Genomic DNA, 23348 nt, shown 5'->3' with positions numbered 1-23348 from the left:
AAGGTTATAATTAATGAATTGATTTCACCTCTCCCCATTCATAGGAGCCAATGTTGCCCCAAGTCGTTCCTCCCCATGAGCAGAAAACAATGGTACGCTCTGGTCTCCATCCTTTATTCACTCTTAACATCAAGGCTTGGATCAATGCTGTGATGACTGCTGTACTGCTGGCCCATTCCTGTCCATTATAACCGTATCCAGCATGGTGGTTACTGCCAACTATAACATACCGGTCTGAAAATGGAATGAAACAGGAATTATTAAAACAAAATGTAAACCTAAACAATAAGTTTAATGCCATTTACATAAGTCTGTTGTGTAAGTAAGAACCAGTTGAGCCAAATTGTTCTCATAAATACCACATTAGCATTTTAGACCATTTTTTCTTGAGTCCTGTGTCCGGGATATCAATGCAGAAACAGCTGCTAAAGTCAGTTATGAATCCAAAGTTTAGGTCCATATTACTGTTGTTTGCAACATGAATATTAATTAATTAAGTGTACAATATACCACAATGAAACTCTTATCTAACATTTTACCGGCATCATGGTGGGAAGTGCACAACAATGTGCTTAGTGAGTAACAATGAGCTATTAAGACATCTGAAAAAGAAGTATCTTGTGAGCCATATATATTAAAAATTTGCTAGTCATGTATAGACTGTAAAAAATAGGTATATAGAAATATACTTATAGATTTAATTTATCCTTCTAACCCTTCTCCATTCTCTGAAAAAAAAATAGGACACCATCAAGCCAGGATCATTGATAATTTAACTTTTCACATGTTTTTTTTCTTGTGGTCACACACAATTCCTTAGATGTTCTTGTAGAAAACTTTTCATGACTCATGGATATGGTCGTTCTAGTGTGGTTTACTGACTATACACATAGACTATACACATACACATATACACATATACACATAGAGTCCTTTTGGGTTTTTCTTTATTTTTATTTTTATTTTTATTTTTATTTTTTGTTACCCTTTGTTTTACTTTGTTTTGTTTTGGTCAGTGTATGTTATCCACAATATTAAGAGAGTTCACCTTATTTGATCAAGTAACCCTATGTATTTATGAAAGAGCATTCTCATTATTGTTTGATTAGGTGATTTTCCATGTAACTATACAGGCAGGTGTCAGCAAGAGGGCACAATAGGCATAGGCACTGTGACCTCAGTTTGATTCTGGACCTCCATGGTGAAAAAGAGACATTACACCTACAAATTTTCCTCTCACTTCCATATCTTGCTAGTGGTATCATCCCCTAATTATGGACACAAGATATATAAATGTGATTTCTAAAAAATAGGCCAGCTTTGATAAAATCTGGATTTTGGTTCATATTCACCAAACCACTGGTTGTATGACCACTGGATGTTATTTAAACTATCTGTGCCTTTTAAAATTTAACCTCTCTGTGTAAAAAAAATAACAATACATCATTCCATCATTTAAAGTAATTTATTATTTATGAGTTACTTTGAACAGTATCTGACATAAAGTAGGTCCTATATCTAAATGAATTAAATGGATCATCCTTGTCTACATGAGGACAAAGATTGTTAAAAGGTTTATAATGGTACAGAATCATTTAGCTTTCAGTTCTGAATTTGTACCAGCAATGAATTTAAATCTTTCACCACTGTCTTAAGTTATACCTACAGGTATGTAAGACTGCATGCAACATTATATTAGCATATATTCAAATACTAAATTCTTGAACATTTTTTCCTTATCTCTCAAAAACATCTGAAAGTTCTCCTTGATATTAACTGTAACCTAAATAAATTAATAATCAATCAATTAATCAGTAAATAAGAAATTCTTGTGAATAAACAATATCTTCCTCAACTTGATGTGCCAGAATTTGTTGACTCCCCATGGAAGGCCTTTCCCTATCTGAGGAGTGAATGGGGGTAGGGTGGGGGCAAAGTACAGGGGAGTGGAAAGAGGGGAACTGTAGTTGGTATATGAAATAAATACATTTTAAAATAAAAATAAATTCATAATAAGCAATATTTGAGATTTGTGCATGCAAAACTTCTTTTAGTAGATTAAAATTTCATTACCATGGATCTGGTATACTTTTTGTACAACTATGTTTTCTTGTGAGGAGTTAAAAGTGGAAAAGCAGTAATAAATATTCTCATACTTCAATTGGGCTTGTTTATAATAAAAGCCACTGAAATAGGTGAGATGCAGTCAGATGGATTTCTAAATTTATTTGTGGCTGTGTCTAAGGATCCTGCAATGACAGGTTGTACAATAAAGGAACCATGGAGAATAAATACATTAAAATTTTAAGAGTTGGATGTCAAGGAATAGGGTGGAAATTAAACTTGATTTCAAAATTTTCTGGGTTAGCAATCAGGTTTAGTATTATAGAGAAGAATATTTCTCCAAGGAGTGATAAGTAGGTGTCCAACTCAAATCCACTTAAGTGGCTAGAGTGCAATAACCTTACTGCTGCTCTGGGGATGGCAGGTTGGCTGGAAGAGTTAAAGAATTTAGCCCAAATGCCTAGTGATCTGAGGTCAGCCCCTGGAGTCTGTGATGGAAGGAGAGGAGTAATTCCTGAAAGCTATCCTCTGACACTCAGATGCCCACGAGGCCACTACCACACCCATCTTCTCTCTCACACATGTATGTAATAAATGAACATTTAACAAAATGAAAACAGTAGTAAATTGCATACTCTTTGCTATCACTCGGTGAACTGGGATCCAGCTGTGTGATGAACCAGAGGGTGCTGGCATTAGTCAGATAACTGGTCATGTACCAAATCCCATTACTTTGAATTTTCAGACTGACCACTACATCAACAGTTCAAAAGAAGGTGTAAGTTATGTAATACCTAACGAGATAATCATTTCCATAAAAGACCTTTCAAACCCAAAACCACGCAGACATTGGGAGAAACACTGAGTGGACAACATTTCACACACAAAAGAACAAAGACATTGAGAAGAATTATGAGTAGAAGATATATTAAGGTTGTGGCAGAAAATAACGTTAGAAGCTTCTGTTTTGAGACCAAAATTTGATTTGCTTTAAACAACTGCATCACTAAAACCTATGATAATTTTTTAAAGTATTTTGTCATTGAATTGAAATTTTTCCATAGTATCATGGTTAGAAAATAAGAAAAGTATTGCGTTTTGATTTCTATTTCAGTTTAACAAATATAAACTTCGCTCTTGTCTCCTTTCCTGGCCTTTACACTCTCCTATATGTTACACTCTCCTATACCCTGCCTGCTAATGCTGATTTCTGATGACAGGTGTATGAAAGAAAGGAAAACATATTTCAAACTTTTATATCAATCTTCTTTTAGTCACCTAAACTGCCAGTTACATATAAAGTAGGATACTGAACTCCATTTTAAAATTATCTTGGAAAATAGAACTCTTTGGTCATTTTATATGAATTAGGAACTAGATTATAACTACTTAGGCCAACTTACCTGGTGATGTCCAGCCTCTTAGACACCCGACAACACTAGTCACTGGTTTAAATTCCGTGGCTGTCTGCACTTGCAAACTGACAGTTCTTTTTTCTGTTTAAAGAAAAGAAATTAAAATAATTTATTAATATTGTTTGTTTCCTTAAAAACATTAGAATTTTTTATGTAGTAAATATAACTCCACATGATTTACTTTCTTCAAATAGCTAAAGTTACACTTTAGTTGCCAAATAAGATTATGTTTATGCTGACTCTATTTTAGGGATTTGTCCTGCTATGGTCACCATGACACAACTGCCAGCTTCCTGCTCTGAAAGCTGTGAAGTCACACCCTGAAACTCATATTTGTTCCAGCACTGAGTCCAACATAAGAATACACAGGAAGCTGCTGGGAGATTGAGAATGTTACAGCTTGTAAAAATAAAGAGACAAAAAAGGCATATACAATTATTTCTGTGAACATCAATATTCTTTATTATAATCTAATGATATTTATTAATGTTAGAAAAGGAGGTTAAGACAAACACTGTGTGATTCACTATCGTATCATCATTGAAAACTTTACATAAAATAATTTACAAGTATTATTCCTTTCTTTAATTGTTTATTGACTTTTATTGTGCTCTACATTTTCTTCTGCTCCCCTGTCTGCCTCTCCCCTCCCAACTTCAACCCTCCCCAAAGGTCCCCATGCTCCCAATTTATTCAGGAGATCTTGTCTTTTTCTACTTCCCATGTAGATTAGATCTATGTAAATCTCTCTTAGTGTCCTCATTGTTGTCTAAATTCTCTGGGATTGTGGTTTGTAGGCTGGTTTTCTTTGCTTTATGTTTAAAAACCACCTATGATTGAGTACATGTCATTCTGTGTCTGAGTTATCTCACTCAAAATAATATTTTCTAGCTCCATCCATTTTCCTGCAAATTTCAAGATGTTATTTTTTTCTTCTGTGTAGTACTCCATTGTGTAAATGTACCACATTTTCCTTATCCATTCTTCAGTCTAGGGGCATTTGGGTTGTTTACAGGTTCTGGCTGTGACAAGCAAAGCTGCTATGAACATAGTTGAGCACATGTCCTTTTGGCACAACTGAGCATCCTTTGGATATATACCCAAAAGTGGTATTACTGGGTCTGGAGGACAGTTTTTTTTCTAATTTTCTGAGAAATCACCACACTGACACCCAGAGGGGTTGCACCAGCTTGTATTCCCAAAAACAATGCAGAAGTGTTCCCTTTCCCTACAACCTCTCCAGCATAAGTTGTCGCCAGTGTTTTTGATCTTGGCCATTCTTACAGGTATAAGATGGGATCTCAGAGTTGTTTTGATCTGCATTTCTCTGATGACTAAGAATGTTGAACATTTCGTTAAGTGTCTTTCAGCCATTTTAGATTGCTCTGTTGAGAGTTCTCTGTTTAGGTCTGTACTCCATTTTTTTTTATTGGATTATGTGAGTTTGAGGCCAGTCTGGTCTACAAGAGCTAGTTCTAGGACAGACACCAAAGCTACCGGGAAACCCTGTCTCAAAAAATCCACAACCCTCCCCCACAAAAAAGGCCAAAATTTAGAACACTTCTGTATAACCACAGAAGCACAAACACTGAGAGAAACAATTAATAAATGGGACCTCCTGAAACTGAAAAACTTCTGTAGAGCAAAGGACATGGTCAACAAGAAAAAACAACAGCCTACTGAATGGGAAAAGATCTTCACTAATCCGACATCAGACAAAGGTCAGATAACCAAAATATACAGAGAACTCAAGAAATTGGTCACATAATACAATAAATCCAAATGCACACATAATCCAATAAAAAATAAAGTATTATTCCTATTTAATTTTAAAGCCTATTTTCATATAATGCAATGTATTTTCATATGTTATATAATAAAACCTACTAATTTCTCTACTTATTTTTTAAAATTTTATTTGCATTAATGTTTTGATTGCATGTGTTTCTGTGTTTCATTTGCGTTTCATCAAAAGAGGACATTAAATCCCTCGGGACAGGAGTTAGTCATTTTGGTATTGTTGTTTTGCTTGGTTTAGCTTAGAAATCATTTTTTGGGGGCTGGCAAACTGTCCCAGCAGGCAAAGCCGTTTCTTCCTAGAATGATTGTCTCAGTTCCATACCTGGGACCCACATGGTGGAAGGGGAGAAATGAGTTCACGAAGCTATCCTATGGCCTTCATGCTAGTAACATGACTCTTATGTGCCACTTCCAATAAAAAATAAGGGTAATAAAAATTTTTATAAAAGATTAAAGAAATTTCTTATTCTAATTATAAGCAATTCACATGCTCTTCAAACACTTGAAAAAATGAAATTGAATTTTTTTTAGGTTGATATCTTGGATCCTGGTCACAGACTAAGGAAAACAAATTGTCATTATATAATTTATGGTGTAGTTCGTCTTATTACAGCTGCAATTCTACAAATTTCTAATACATATTCGTTCATTTATGGTCTTACAGTTGTGTTTCATTTTCATATGAAATTTAATGCTAAAGTTTTAAGCTTCATGATTAAAAAATAGAAATTTTTGTTTTTCCATTAAGATTGCATAGTAGCCATAGCCCTATCTGAGGCAATGATACTCACTCTTTAGTACAGAAACACGGTACACTTCCTAGCTGATTTCACTTGCATATGTCTGTCAACAATGTTTTATATTTTCTCCTCAACAGTTTTATACAACTATTATTGAATTTATTTTTATTATTTTATATCTATTTTTCTAATAGTTTATATTGCATATAAGAATGCTATTTATTTTTAAAATTTTGATTTATAATAAATTTTCAAGCTAATCTTCAAAATGTCACAGTTAATTTATCCATAGGGTTCTTTTTTATCTACAAATTTAACTGGTTCTTTATGAATTTCACATCATGCACTCTAATCCAACTCATTTCCGAGTCCTTCTGTGTCTGTTCTCCACCATTATAGCCTTTACCCCCTTCAAAGAAATAAACCTAAAAAATGCCTTTACTCCTCCATTTTTCCCTCTTCCCTATCACATATTCTAATGTAGTAGCTTGGGGAGCTTCAGTGTGTCATGCCATATACTATTTTGCTCAAACAACTTTCCTTACAAATGTTTATTGCAATGATCTTTGGTTCTGGTTCAAGTCCTCTCTCTGGCTTCTGCTACACTGGACCCTCAGTAAGACTCTTCTTGGCTGTTCTGCTACTGCCCCCGGTAATCCAGATCCTGTGACTATGGTACTGCCAGAATAGTCTCTTCATGCACTCCAGAAGTCAGAGATAGGTTAGATGTTGTGATGGGCCAACTCGAAGCCCTGGTTATGGACCTGGATAGTGGCTGTGCTGGTAAGCCCAGACTTCCACTAGGACAGCCTCCCTCCACCCCCTCGAAAAGCAGAGCCAGCTCTACCTTGCCCTTGCCACTCGTACCAACTCTCCCATGAGGATTGGGACCAGCACTCACAGGGCCAGTGAGGGCAGCACCACCTCTGCAAGGCTCTTACACATGAACATGGCCTCAGGTAGCAGTCCAGACCACAGGCATGCTTATGGTTCTTGGTGGTAACTCAGGCCACCGACCTCATCATCAACACAGATGCAGTAGGACCCTGGACCCAGACATGCTCTTTGGCAGAAGCAATGGCCTCAGCATCACCATGGACTCTGGTGGCAGTACATGCCTGTCACATCAGTCTGTGTCTCCCCTGTTGACACATCTCCAGTTCTGCCTCTCTTCACAGCATCTGAACTGCTCTCTTTCTCTGTCTCTCACATCTCCACACAACATTCTTGCTTTTTGTAGTGACATCCATTCTGCCTGGTCCACGCATCACCATGACATACCAGGCCCATGGCCTCTCAGTTACTTGGGTTCTTAATTTTGGTAGTTTTCCATAAAGACAACTCCTTTTCACTTTTTTATGTGTATGTATGAGTGTCTGTTTTTGTACATGTATGTGCACACCTGTGTGTGTGCACATGTGCAAAGCAGAGGTTGATAACAGGTTGACATATGATATCATGCTCTATTGTTCTCCTATTTATTGATTTTCATGTGCATGAATCTGAGACATGAGTGTGTGTATGTGTGTGTCTGTATGTGCTTGTGTATTTTTGTCTGTCAGTCTATGCATGTGAACACACTTGTGTGTGCCTGAATGTGGAGGCCTGATGTTGATATCAGGAATCTTTCTTGATCCTTGTTTACTTTATTCATTCAGGCAAGTTGTCTCAAAGTAGTCTATAGCTTCATGATATGATGTGTTTCACCAGCCAGTTTGCTCTATGCATGCAAAAACCAGGTATTATTAGTAAGTTGATATGCCCAATATGCTCTTGGCTTCTGATAATAAAATCTCATTCTTCACAATTACATGGCAAGTGTCTGGTCACTGAGATATCTCTCCAGTCCTTCTTTCATTGCTGAGCCACCTTTCTGTCCTCCCTTTAATTTCAGACAAGGTCTTTCACTAACCTCCAGCTCAGCAACTAGCTAGAAAAGCTGGTAAACAAGACCAAGTGGTCCCCCTACCACTGCCTCCCAAGGCTGAGATCACAGATATCCCCACTGAGTCATTTGCTTAACCCTGCTTCCTGCTAGCAAATTATCATTTTGTCCCGGAGCCCAGGCATAGAAACCAGGCAAAAACAGTCTTCTTTGATCTTTACCTTTTATTATTAACTTAAGCAGAATATTTTTTTAACATTTTATATTTTAAAACATTCTTGATATATGTTTCTGGGAAATTCCTTTTATCAAATTAAGCAATTAACTGTTAGTCTTATTTTGCTAAGAGGTTTTTCCGATAAGCAGATATTGAGTCATCTATAGAGACAGCTGGACGCTTTCCCTTCACAGTGCTTACATATATGTGCATTTCTGGAATGAACTGAACTGTCCCGACATGCCCTATGCTTAATGATATTTTCACACACAAAACATACGTATACACGTGTAAACAAATATTTCATAACTTTATATCTCTTTTGTTCTTGATTACTTTTGTTATGTGGACTATACAAACTCCCACATATTTTAGGGGCCTTTTCTTCCTTTTACAGTTTCTATAAGATTATGAAAAATGCATAATATCACTTGCACAAAAGGTAGGATTCAAATATAAAATATTTTCTTTATCTTTCCTACTACTATTTCTAATACAGATTAACTCCTTTCTAATTTTATCTGAATGTAATGTTTTTATTAACATAATTTCCCTATCTAAATGCTTTGCTCACTATTCTTTAATCTTTATATATACATAAAGGGTAAAGATTTTTCTATATAGATGAAATATGTTAATGTTTACATATACAATCTTAGTATTTGAAGATACTTCTTGATATTATCCTATTAAAACCTTATATTACACATTTTTTACTGTTCAAAATATCTTTGTGATTATTTGTGACTATTCCTTTCTTAAAGAGGTAAAAGAATAACACTTTTACAAATGAAATAGAGGAATGTTTTCTATTTCTATCCATTTGCATGCAAAGTACAAGATGTCATTGTTTTTTACTGCTAAGTAGTACGCTAAAGCGTATATATTCCACACTTTCTTTATCCATTCTTCCATTGAGGGGCACCTAGGTTGTTTCCACGTTCTGGCTATTACAAATAATGCTGTTATGAGCACTGTTGAGGAAATGCTTTTGTAGTATGATAAGGCATCTCTTGGGTATATTCCCAGGAGTGGTATTGCTGGATCCTGGGGTAGGTTGATCTCGAATTTCCTGAGAAGCCACCACACTGCTTTCCAAAGTGGTTGCATAAGTTTGCATTCCCACCAGCAATGGATGAGTGTTTCCCTTACTCCACATCCTCTCCAGCAAAGACTATCATTGATGTTTTTGATTTTAGCCATTCTGACAGGTGTAAGATGGTATCTCATAGTTGTTTTGATTTGCGTTTCCCTGATCGCTAAGGAGGTGGAGCATGACCTTAAGTGTCTTTGGCCACTTGAACTTCTTCAGTTGAGAATTCTCTGTTCAGATCAGTACCCAATTTTTTAATTGGGTTAATTATCCTGAGTGAGGTAACCCAGATCCAAAAAGATGAATATCTTATGTACTCACTCATTAGTGGATTCTAGCCATAAATAAATGACATTAAGCCTATAATTCATGATCCTAGAGAAAGCGAAATAGGAAGGTGACTCCAAAGAAAAACATGTAGTTATCCGCCTGGATATTGGAAGTAGACAAGATTGCCAGGCAAAAATTGAGAGCTTTGGGGTGGGGGTAGGATGGGGGTAAGGGGAGATGGGGAGAGAGAAGTGAGAAGGGAAGGATGGGGAGAGTTTGAGGGAATGGGACATTTGGGATGGAGGGAGAGTGGATATGGGAGCAGGGAAGTATATATCTTAATTAAGGGAGCCATTTGAGGGTTGGCAAGAGATTGGACTCTAGAGAGGTTCCCAGGTGTCCAAGGAGATGTCCCCAGCTTGCTCCTTGAGCAGCTGAAGAGTGAGAGCTTGAACTGCCCCCATACTATAGCCACACTGATAAATATCTTGTATATCACAATAGAACCTTCATCTGGTGATGGATAGAGATAGAGACAGAGATCCACATTGGAGCACTGGACTGAGCTCACAAGGTCCAAATGAGGAGTAGAAGGAGAGAGAACATGAGCAAGGAAGTCAGGGCTGTGAGGGGTGTACCCACCCACTGTGATGATGGGGCTGATCTAATGGGACCTCACCAAGGCCAGCTGGACTGGGACTGATGGAGCATGTGATCAAACCAGACTTTTGAACTTGACTGACAAGGAGGGCTGACTGAGAAGCCAAGGACAATGACACTTGGTTTTGATTCTACTGCATGTGCTGGCTTTATGGGAACTTAGTATGTTTGGATCTTCACCTTCATAGACCTGTATGAAAGGAGGAGGACCTTGGACTTCCCACAGGGCAGGGAACCCTGACTGTTCTTTGGACTGGAGAGGGAGGGGGAAGGGAAGTGGGGGGAAGGGGAGGGAAAGGGAAGAAGGGGAGGAGGTGAAAATTTGTAATAATAATAACAATAATAAAAAAAGGAAAAATAGAGAAAGGTTGTTTCTATAAGCCAGTTAAAGGCAGTGCATTCAAATAAAAATATTTGTGATGTAAAAATGCTAAAAGAAACCTTTTTTTCTGAATACATGTGACATATACATTTACATTATTTTGAATTATTTTTACTAGTCACTATTGTGTTGATATCCATATCTAACATAATGATGGATATCAGATAAAACTATATACCACTCATACTTCGGTATTAAATGAGGTTTGTTCAGTGACCTTTAGCTTATTATAAGTGATAGAGAATAAAAATTTGTATAAACATTCAGTATAAATCAACACATACACTATTAATATTAATATGGCTTTAGTCTTCTATATACATTACCATTGATAATTTGAAATTTGAGTTATTTTCTTACTGATGATATGATAATATAATAATTGCATACATTCTATTATTGTTTAATAATTATAAGTAATACCATATAAAGGCCTTTGTGGCCAATGCTTACAGATGAATTATCTCTCCATTCTCCAAAATGTTGTACATTTCTTATAAAATAAATCTGTATAATTTTTTTCTAAAACCTCTCCTTTACAACAAAACTAAGTACTAATGTAATATGTTGATTCTGACTTTGGTTTGTTTTCCTCTGGTGAACTTTCCCATAGCTATTTCTCCAGCTATGAAGAGTACCTCTGCCTAAGCAGTTGTTCATTAATTTTCTTGATGGCGAAAGCAGAAGATATGCCACCAGAACGCCAGCCAGTTCACTCAGTTAACTCAGAGTCAGGGTAAAGACACGGAGCCCTTGTTCTATTTTTACTACAGTCACTCCACTAACAAATGACTTCTCTGAAGACACCTGCGCAAAGAACTGATCTAAATAATGAAATAGTAATATAGCAAAATAATATATTCTTCTATTCATTTATGTTCTCATTATGTGTATATCTTGATGCATATTAATGTAATATTTCATGTTCATATTCGAAGATACACATGTATAGTCTATGTTCTTTCACTCAAACAGTGATCGTGATCATGTTTTAAATTTTAGTAACAAATCTCTGTGAAGTTTTTGATAAACTGATATTCTAACGTTCCATTTACCACTGCTGCCATTACTCAAGTAAACAATTCACTGTTAAGGCAAAGTGTCTGGCACAGCAGCAACAACAAATATCCTGTATTTTGGGCAAGAAATAGTTTAGCTCTCTACAGCACCATCTATAGTAGGAGTTAGAGAAGGTAACAAAGGTAGCCTAAGTGGGGAAACAGCTTAGAAATAATGGCAAGTATGTGAGTGGTCACATGTGAAAAGGTTATTTAGGAACAGGAGCACAGCACATGTGCTCACAAACAGGACACACAGATGTACATAGTGGCTACACAGTGACCACAAGTGCAGGCACTGCTAGGAAAGACTGATTTCCAAGTGGTCCAGAGATCAGGTTAGCCAGACCTCCCTATGCCTTCAGGGCCAAAGCCTATTGCAAAGGGATTTCAACAGATGTTCTTTCCCAGGTATTTATTTTCCTCTTCCACATCCCCAGAGATGGTTGTATTAAAACCCAAGGATATTTTGTCTTCCTAGAACAGCATCTAATAGCAGAAAATCTCTTGATACTGAACTGGTTAAAAATGAAGGTGCTTTAGAGTAGTTTAATAGTAGTAGAAATTGGCTCTTAGTCTATTCACTCAGGAAGGTGTAGACTGAGTCTTGACCATAAGCTGTGTCCTCCCATAAATCACAAAGGGGTAAAATTGTACATCTAAGGCAACTCAGAAATGAGGTGTACATGCACAACTAAATAAAGACTCAATAAACTGCTAATGGCCCCCACAAAGTAGCCACATTGGAACATACATGATGTTAATATAAGCACTGTAACTAAATACAGAAAGGTATCAAAACATGTTAGCGATGAGGAACACATCAAAATCATTAAATAATTGTTAAATAAAGTAGAATAATTACAAGGAATGCACAAAATACAGACTAGGTAATGTATTAGATGGTTCTGAATAAAGAATGTTTAAAAAGCTTTGAAGTTAACACTAAGAAATCCTCCCAGAAAACCACAAGGAGCTATAGAAACAGTAATCATGTAAGTACAAATGTAAGATACAAAAAATAAAAATGGGAGCTTTATAAATAATATCAGAGGAAGAACATAAAGGGGGAGGCAAATGGAGAAAATAATTGAAACAATTCTAGAAATAAAGGGAAACACTGGTGTATCTTCTTGTAAAATTAGACAAGAGAAAAAAATCTGAGAATTTCCAGAGTGAAAAAGAAACACACAGAGATGATGGATGGAGCAGGCAGGAGAGACAGACCCAGATGCAGGGGAGGCAGAGATAACAGAATGAGAAGGAAGAGAGTTGTCAAGGGATTAATGCAGTGAGCAAATTAAGGAAGCACATTGAGAACACAGGAGGATGTAGGAACTAATAACATGCAGTGGTTTAAAATTGCACACTGAGTAGAGTGAGGATGTTAATAGCTTCCTTGGGGTAGGGGTAGGAAATCATTAGATGTAGGAAGAAGCATTCCTAAGAGACAGTGTCATGCTTGTCTGACTACAGTGGGTGAGAAGATCTTTGGAAACAGGAGGAGCAGCATCAACTGAGTACACACAGATGACATGATTCTATTGCTTAGTATATGTAGTGTCATGAGAAGCAGGTATCTGCCATAGAAAAGACTTATTGACATGGAGACTAGATGACTGGTGGAGACGGATATATGACTGGTAGATGGGGTAGATAATTAGAAAACATGCATCAAATTATCATATACATCAGTATATTGATTTATTTTTTATATATCTGGGTGGAAATATAGTAAAAATAACTATTTTCTAAGCCTTATTCTCTGAATGGTATTTGGAAGAATTTTTCTAAAGCCACAAACATTGTCAACCTGCAGGTCATACTTTCTAGAAAACAGTCTCTAGTCTCAAAGAAATTATGTTTTCATTTATCTTTCTTCTTTTATTTAAAAAGAAAGGTCTTTAAGAAAAGCTGGAGAAGCACAAGATAATTTTGAAAATCCTATAGTACCAGAAACTAAGACAATGCTCAAAGAAAAGAATATGAAGATTGGGAGAGAACAGAATCCAGACTGAGGTTGCATTGCTGGACAATGTTTGATAACTGTAGTTTCAAGAAAAAAATGTATTTACTCAGTAGATTTTATAAAAGAAAACACATGAAGTTGGATGGGAAAATTCATGTCAGTTTCAACTCAATTCTTATTTAACAAACCAGTAATTGTTAGATAACCAAGACCATTAAACTTGTATTAAGTACTAGATAGTATTACAGAACACAGACTAATTTTGTTAATATGACTGCTACCATAATTATAGAGCTTTTATGCTCTTCTCTTTTAGAACATCCACTGAAGCATTCTTTGAAATCTCTAAATTTTCTTTGAAAAAGGTAGTGGCAGAACAGAAGCTAAAACAAATATACCTAAAGCTGTGTGATTGGTCCATGGGTTCACTTAAACTGTGTCTCTGAACTTGTGTATGATTGCAAACTTCTGTAATAAACTTCATAAGCCACCCACAGAAAAGGTAGGAATATATTATAAAATTAGTTAGTATATTATATTATATTATATTATATTATATATTATTTATATTATATTTATAATATAAACATTTATTATTAATTAATTATATTAATTAATATTTATTAATATTATATTATATTATAAAATTAGGAGTATATTATTGAATTAGTTAAGAAAATAAATCCTAATTTAGTAATAATTCAATATTAATATTTATATATGTTGCACACAAATTAAAAAAATCTCCACAGTAGAGTAGAATTGGTACACGCAATCCAACAATGGTATCAGAAATTGAATCAGAGCACCAACAACAGTGAAGACTAACTGGTAGAAGCTGAAGGAGGGAAGGCAGAATGGATATATCAGTTCACACTTGATCTGCAAAAGGTAAGTTGAAAAAGGTGACTTTAATGAAGATAACAATGTAAGCAACCTATCCAAAGTGGTAGTAAGTCCAGCGGTAGAACAAAATGGTACCGTGTATCATCTGGAAGATGCAATGGAAAAGGCACACCATTACTATTGTCAAAATTCCTATGCTGAAAGGTGCAGACAGTGCAATATGAAGAACTGGAGACAGGAAAAAGGACAGTTTTGAACAATGCATGAGTTTGATTTGAGCTTTCTGCAATTGGGACTTTATTGAAATGACTGAAATGAATTGTGCCAGTGGAGTGTATAGTAAAAGGATGCTGGTGGTTATAATGGTTGTGTTATTTATTCTGATAGAATTCAGATATGGATAGCTACTGTCTGTAGTTTGCTTTTGAGTAACTAAGAGAAAATACTTTTGATATACTTTCAAGCTTTCATTAATATTAATTTTATTTGAAAATGATAAAAAATAACTTGAATTTTGAAATTAGGAAATTTTTGAGAACACTCAGCAGCAATTTATTATTTAAATACATAGTGCATACACACATGTGGATGTCCCTACATTTCCAACTCATTTTATCAAATGGTTTCTGTTTTACATGTTGCTAAATGACAGTTTTAAAATATGACATCTGAAGTTTGAAAGATTTCAACATGAGAAAGTTTGTCTCACTCAGAAGTTTTTGCATTCACAGATGGTGAGTGGTATCAGGGTCAGGAGACAAAGACTGCCTCTCACCACTCCTGAATTTCTTCAGGCTCAGAGAAATAATTCCTACAGGTGTATGTCTACAGGTGTGTGCCAGAGACAACAACCTCTTGCATTCCTGTCATTGTTAAGAAAAACTGTTCTTACTCTCTGTCTCAGAACACTAACAAATTTTTATTCATAGTAGAACCAATCTTAGTAAATATTTCAGAAATACCTGGAAACTATCTGCAGAAATTGAGAGAAAAATGATTACTTCCAGCTTTGCGTCCCAATCATAATAATTAAACTTCTCTTGTTTCCCTAGACACTGTTCTTGCTGCGTTTTCTAATTTTAATAGAAATCTTGTGTATTCTCTATGCTTGAAAAATTTGTATGTGAGTTTAAAGTACAATTACTTCTACTAATGGCAGTTTAGTGAGTGTGTTTTCAATTTTTCTACATTCCATGGGGATTAAAGGCTGTTATAAACTTACATTTTCAATAATTGGTGTTCTGTAATCCTTTAACATCTTTTTAAAATGTCAACTATTTACACAAACATCCTTAAAATAAAGCTGCTGTATCCTATGGCAAAGCAGCTAATATATTTTTAAAAAAGGAAAGTTCCTCACCCTATCTCCGGTATACATACAGACATTCACATACACATTGACACAGATGGATGTGTATGTATTTGAAAAATATACATTTTTCCTTTTGCATGAGTAAAGAGATATTTTGATGAATATTACTATCAAAAAAGGAAGCAAAACATTTTCGGTAAGAGTGAAATTTGATAAAATTGATTAATTTTCCACATCATTCTACCAAACCTCCACAAGCCACAAATCATAGGATCAATGAGAAAACTAATCTTCTGGAAAATTGCCTCATCTACACAGTTCCCATTTGTCTATCAAATCTACTGTTGACTCCTTGACCATATCAGTGCTCCAGAAGAATGCCTGCTATGTACTACATATTTCTACACCCATAATTGCAGGATTCAGGTAGTGTGTAGCCAATGGAGGGCTTCAACATTGATCAGTAAGCTGTGGATGTGAAGGATTAGAGGGTTAATTTTCTATTGTCCTTCTCTCCTGGTTGCTCCCTGGCAAAGACACCTTGCTTAACCAAAAGTAACAGCTTCTCTCTTACAGTTCAGGGTCTTGCTATTCCCTGTGACGGTCCTCACATTTCTTCCATGAATTTAGAAATAGCAGTAGTTACTAGTCCAGGTTAATAGGTAGCAGCACTGATGTATCTATTCTGTTCTGCTTTGTACTACATCTTGTACACGGTCCATTGGCTCAATGGTCATGTAGTGCACACTTTAAGTATTTTGTTTACTTTTAATGCCACCTCATATTTTACGTCAATCAATCTTTGTATAAACACCAACTTGTGCTTTTATTGCTAAGACATGAACACACAGAGAATAGATTTTCTTTACAGGTAATATGGTAGCCTGGGATACTAGACTGCATTTTCCAAGTAAAAATAATTTACAATAATAAATTTCATTAGAAGTATTGAGAAATGTCAAACATTAAGGCAAAATTAGGTCAAAATTTAAGTTAAAATGTGAACACACATAAATTATATAATGGATCTGTTTAGATGTTCGAAGAATTTGATGATTCTGAGACTGTTTTTGGACAACCCTATGAAGTAAAAGGGCGTGAACAAGTTCTGAACCTGCAGGCAGGACATCATAAAGACTGATATTATAATGTCCTCCACCTCATTTTAATTTGCTGCTTTTGAGTGCACTGATTGTGAAACCTCTTACTTGTTGGTGAGCTGCAAGTATGTTATGCAAAAGGATGATTAATGAAGTTAAGAAATGGTCTCCTTTCCCCCAATAAAGGGCTCATTTTAACGAACGAAAACAATGACTCTTCCTCTAGGAAGTAGGCACTATAGAGGCTGCGGTTTTGGACTCAGGAGATGGCAGACAGTTAGTTCTCATGAAGTAATAAGTAATGAAGGATTCTTTTTTTTTTTTTTTCTCATGGTTTATTTTTTTTTTATATTTAAAAATTTCCATCTCCTTCCCTCCTCCTCCCCCCTCCCTCCCCTCCTTCTCCCCTTTCTCTCCCCTCCTTCTCCCCCTTCCCTCCCCTCCCCTCCACCCATACCTCCCCTCCCTCCCTCTCAAGGCCAAGGAGCCATCAGGGTTCCCCACTCTATGCTAAGACCAAGGTCCTCCCAACTCTCAGCTTGGTAATGAAGGATTCTTAGGCAGAAATTTTTACATAACTCCAAAAGAACATAATGAGTTCAAGTTCTAATACACTAATAAGTTATCTAACCACAAAAATAAAAATTTGGTATAGATAGAAATGCCAAATTAAGCTCAGAAAAGCAAAGACATAGAAATTAAAATAATTGTATTGTATCAAATGCTCCAATTTGTATAAAACACTGCATTTGAAATGCATGCTATTTGTTCTACTGAGACATATGGAAATAGAGATTAAGACTTAGAAAAATTAAAAGCAAAACATTACCAAAATAGCAAAAATAAATAAAACAACAAAAACATCTTAGGCTAAGTAATCATCAGTATAAACACAATGAAGGCATGTTCTCCTAGAAAGAACCTTGTTTTATTCTTTGAATGGCTCTACTAATCAGTAACGAGTGTTCATAACAAAAACACACAAGAAGTGAACTCAAAACATTTAAGGTAAAAAGTTGACACAACAAGATGGACTGGGTGATTTTTGAAAGACTAACAAGATATAGAATATTTGAATAACATAGAATGGAAATTTAGTTCAAATTAAATATATTAGCAATACCTGTAAACCATGTGTTCCACATTCATTTCAGATACTTGTAGAACATATATCAGATTCTGTCCTACAGGGGAAACCTCAAAGATTTGACATATAGAAACAAGGAATAATCAGTGTTTTCTAATGAACTTTAAATCATTCATCCTTGTCAGAGAGATTTCATATCTTAGTATCTGGCAGCATACAAGCACTGAAGCCTAAGAGAAGGAGCAAGTGAGATCACTTCAGCCTGAGAGGAGCCTCAATAACTTGTGAGGGAACGGTCAGTGCTGGCATAGAGACTTACAGATAAGAAGCTGTGAGGCTTCACAAATTAGACATGCAAGCATGTTTATACAATATTTACTTGAACAGCTGTGTAAAGACAATAACAGAGAATTCTGTGAACTAGCAGGATGTAAAAACAGAAAGAGCAAGGTATTTCCAGTAGGTTGTAACTTTGTAAATTACAACATCGGTCCATTGTGAAAAACAGATCATCAAAATAGAAGACATACATTGAACTAGATTTTATTACATGTGTAAACTCCAAAGATTAGTTGGAGCTTCTGTAATCTATCAAGAGTAGACAAATGCTTTAATGTTTAAAAACAATAAGATAAGAATGTAATAAAGCTACAAAAATGACAAAATAACACTGAGATATTGGATAGTATAGGTGAAAATGATTTTACTTGAAAGCGTGCATCTCAGATTGTATTCAGTGTTTAACAAACAAAAATTTATGCTGAATCGTTTCTAAGAGTTAACTGATGAAACAGAACGCTGGAAACTTGAGAAGTTCAAGGCGAATGACAGTTCTGTCACCCTGGGTAAGCCCTACCTTCACTCCCCAGGAAACAGGTCTGAGTCTACTGTCTGTGGACTTTGGACAATAGGTTTCACACCTGTGTTCTGTATTTCAGATCCTTCATGAACAGTCCTTCAAAGTGAATTCTGAAACTCCTTTTCCTTTTATCCGAGGACTTCAGACTGGCAACTCATGAATGCTGCTCTTTAGTTCCACAACTTCCTCTGTTCTTAGCTTCGAGCCCAGACCCCTAGGTGCACTGTGCAATTGGTTGCTGGAATTTAGAGAACTGGGTGTCACTGCTAAGGGGTACAGCAGCAACTGCTAACATGCAGCCTTTATTTTTGGTTATTTGTCTTTACTAATGTGATCTCGCTCATTGATTTTACTCAAATGTATGCCATATAGAGCTGTATACATGAGCACATTGATTTTACCCATATGCATGAGTTGTATAAAGTTGTGTACAAAAGCACACTGATTTTACTCATATGCATGTCATATACAGTTGTGTACCCAGGAACATTGATTTTACCCATATGGATGACATATTGGGTTGAATACACAAGGGGTTGAATATACATTGTTTTTACCCATATGCTTTGCTGTATAGAGTTGTGTACACAAACTAAAATTATGCCCACGTTTTTGAGGGTTATTTTCTTTTTTACTGATGACTAGATGTCAGTAACCTAAGACCTCGATGAAAGTTCCCTATGGTCTGTGAGTGTCTCTACTCTGTGATGCTCTTGGAAGACAATAGAACTTGCAGGAAGTGGACCTAGTGGCAACAAGGTTGATAGCTAGAGACGCACCTCTGGAAGAGAAAGAGCCACCTCCCATGTTTCTCCTCATTCTGTGTTTATTAGCCATTGTCTCTGATAGATTCCTCAATAATTTGTCACTACAGACCACATAACAAGGCAAATTGACCATGAACTAAACCCTATCACTGTTAAACAAAATCAAACAATAATCATTCATCTCAAATAGTTGTGTTTCACTGTTGGAAAAGTAACTAGCACACCAACCCTCATGCAAAACACATTCACAATTTTTCTTCTTAAAAAGAATAACCTACATATATTCTTTTCCTTTGTAGGGTCAAAAAGTTTAATAACTTTTATGTTAGTATTATTTGGAGGTCATGTCAATCTATCAGCTCTCTAATAATATGGTGTCTCAGAAGATGTTTTATCACAGGATGGATAGATGATAGCCAACTAATTTTAATGAAAGAGTCCTCTAGATTTTCCTCTCAGGGGGCATCCTTAAGGCTAATACTATTAGACAGATTCATTAGCTTCAGATGTAGCAAAATTATACTTATGGATCCAAGTAAATGAACATTTCTTGTTAATAACTATGTTTTGAATAGTTAAAATGAGCTATTTGCTGACAACTTTTGCATAATCACAATTTGTAACATTAATACATTAAATATATAGTGAAATATCTGCTAAAGAAATGTAAATGAATTCTTTCAAGTGGATAATAACAAATTCAAAAGATAACTATTTACAACAATTTGAAACTTGTAAAAAAGCATAAATGATATTATGAGTTAAGTGTTGCTTTATTATTCTAATGGAGCTAATTTTCACCAGAGAATGTGTCAAATTAAGAATAAGGAAATTAGAGCTACATTACTAGTTTTCCTCTTTCTATTTAAGCAGAAAAGCTTGTGTTTTACACCATTTAATTTTGCACAAACTTGTCTTCCTTGGTAAGTTTGATACAACATAAAATTAAACAATCATTTTCCCTTTAAATATTAAATGAATCAAGTTTATCAAATTTACCCCTTTAAACCTGATATATGTATATTTTCCACTTAAGTTATATTAACTTATAGTTTGTCACATCAGTATTTTCAATGAATGTATTCCCATATCTTAAACATGAGGTCAAATTAATATTTGACACCAATATTTCTAGTCCTGGCTGAGTGTCAATTAAAATGATTGAGAACATACTAAATTAGCAGATAGGCTCTCCAAAGAGAGACCAAAACCAACAAATCCAGGGTATCCAATGATTTAATCAGTCCAACCTGTTTCTGTTCAGGCAAATGTGGTTCTTCTGGCTCAATGGTTTGCTTCTCTAAAGAGTCTCCACAAAATGCTCTCATCTCTTCCTTACATATCCTAAACCTATTTCATGTGCTGACATTTCATTTCTTTCCTCACCTTTTATTATTTGAATCACTTAGATAGCTTTTGGTATAAATAACTGAAAACAAACACAAATTTATTACATTCCAAAAAAAATATATTGGTTTCCCTTTATGGCCAACTCAATGAATTTAGCTTCACCTATGACTACTTCACATAGTGGTTAATAATCCCTCTGCCACCTCTAGCATTTACACTTATCCCCCATCTCTGTCTCCATCTCTCCCCTACTCCCTTACTCAGCTAGCTCTACTCACCACTGGCTCCATTAGCCAGCACTATAAACTATCATGGTCCCAGCAATGAAGCAGAGTCCAGAGTTACCTGTTTTTTAGTTTTCTTCTACTGATGAAATGGGTCATTGCTCAAACAAAGTTCAGAAAATGAATCTTGGTTTTTCTGTACATGGAGAGGCTTTATGAGATGGAATATACCAACAGGTTTGATAGAGTCAGGCCAATCTATAGAGTTTAGAGAACCCTCAGATCTACTTACATTGTTGTAAAGTGTTGATAAATGTCAAAAATATAAAGGGTAAAGGTGTTGATAAAGAACTTGTAATGGAGAAATTTGGCTACATTCCTTAGATTTTAGAGAATATTGATCCATTGCAATAACAAGTTGAACAAATAAAATAAATAATTACTTGATGTGCACATACAATTACCTATTTCTCAATCTTGATGAAGTAAGGTTTTCTAACTGTATTTCAAGAGTATGCTTAGAAGGCTCAATGAAAGAACAAATTCAACTGTAATGGGTTTTGCACTATTTTTAATTTGTAAACTAGAAGTATCGCTCTTGTTCAAAGTAAAGAACCTTCTTGGTATTTTTATGTTGTATCTTTACACATCAATTGAGCAATTAATGCAATTTTAAGAGTATATAACATACTCAGAAGTTAATTGTCTTTGGTGACTCATAAATAGCTCTATGCAGAACTTTGATGTGGTTATCTTCTTTTTAAGAAACATTTAAATTAAATCACACAAACTCTCAGTATGTTCATTTGCTATTAAAAAATATAAATGTAAGAATCTGTTTACTGGCTGGGCAGTGGTAGTGTAAATCTTTAGTCCCAGCACTCGTGAGGCAGAGGCAGGTGTATCTCTGTGAGTTTGGAGCCAGCCTGGTCTGTAGAGTGAGTTCCAGTACTGGTTCAATTCGTATTGTGAAATTTTGTCTCAAAAAAGTCTTCTGTTTTCTGAACAATGAAAAATTCACAAAATCAACTTCTTTTCTAAGTTTAAATCAATTTTATTTTTCTAAAAATTTTTTATATAACACAGTTCCTTAGCAGATCTTTCATGTTGCTTCTTTGACACTGGAAATGTGAAGTTCCAACTCTCACCTTCTACTTTCCTTGCCGGCTCCATACCTGCTGTCTGTAACTTCAGGTTTGCATTGTAGCTAGAGAGCATCATTTCATGTGAAAACACTTTACTGTTGGGAGGGCAATTGGTATCATCATTTGATAAGAGGCTGACTAATACACACAGAAGTTTGTTGTTCACAAAAGAGCTGGGGTAGATATCCATCTTTGATTCTCACAAATGTGTGGCTTTTCTGTTTCAGTAGACACAAGCCCAGGGCATTAACTCAGAAGTAAGATGGGTGATTACAACATTATCACAGGAAATGTCAGTACCCTAAAAGGTGGACAGTTGCTGAAATGCAGAAAAGCTCTATTCTTCACTGAATTAACAGATTCAAGGCAGCAGAGACGGCTCAGCAGGAGGGGGCCCTGACACCAAGTTGATGAGATTGATGCTAGGTCTCATTTTCTAGAAGGAGTGACCTGACTCTCAAAGGTTGTCCTCTCATATCCACAAATATGCTGAGGCAAATGCAACCATATGCAGACACACAAACATGCATGCATGTACACATACACAATGAAATGTTCCTATATCTCTAACATCCAGCAAACTTGACTTTGGAAATGTTTTCTTCAAAGCATATTTTAATGCTTTTGTTGTTAGGAGAAAAACAGATGTAAACCACTTGCAGTGGACAGAGCCTCAGATCTGGACACACAAAGCCAAAGGACTGGAATCTTAGTTCACAGCAGCTTTAACAACATGTAAAGACCGTCCCTTCCTCAGAACTTAAATGCTGAAGCTGAAGGCAGAAAAAAAGATGCAGCCCATGCTTTCATCCCACCACAGGTAGCAGAACTGCTTCAGTTTTATCTTGCAAAGTCCAACAAGGCCTGACAAATTTCACCAACGAAAAAAAAAACATCTCCTGGGCAATGATGCGTATAGACAGAGGGATTTTTTAGTCAATTGCAGGAATTAGGCTTTAATGCTTTATACTAAAAGATTTCATACCCCAGATAGCTGCTGCTATTCGCTGAATCTTGGCAGGCAGCAAGACTGCCAGAGATTCGCTGCTATCCACTGAAGCCTGGCAGGCAGTGAGCCCTCCAGAGCTGAACCTCGGAAGTTGTG

General features: G+C 35.7%; 1 protein-coding gene across 2 annotated transcripts in view; it reads right to left on the bottom strand.

Annotated features, from left to right (window-relative positions):
- Window positions 1-23348, bottom strand: part of Naaladl2 (N-acetylated alpha-linked acidic dipeptidase like 2) — an 883574-nt gene that overhangs the window by 350366 nt on the left and 509860 nt on the right. For both annotated transcript variants that reach the window (XM_038347191.1, XM_038347190.1), the window contains 2 exons: window positions 3468-3560; window positions 29-234 (listed from right to left, as the gene is read on the bottom strand). In XM_038347191.1, the coding sequence (XP_038203119.1) occupies window positions 29-234; window positions 3468-3560 (299 nt within the window). The remainder of the gene's footprint in view (window positions 1-28; window positions 235-3467; window positions 3561-23348) is intronic.

This window comes from Arvicola amphibius, chromosome 11 (genome assembly GCF_903992535.2).
Source record: "Arvicola amphibius chromosome 11, mArvAmp1.2, whole genome shotgun sequence".
In the NCBI taxonomy this organism is placed as follows: domain Eukaryota; kingdom Metazoa; phylum Chordata; class Mammalia; order Rodentia; family Cricetidae; genus Arvicola; species Arvicola amphibius.
Note: the sequence above shows the minus strand (reverse complement) of the source record. Positions and strands in the feature narration are given on the sequence as shown.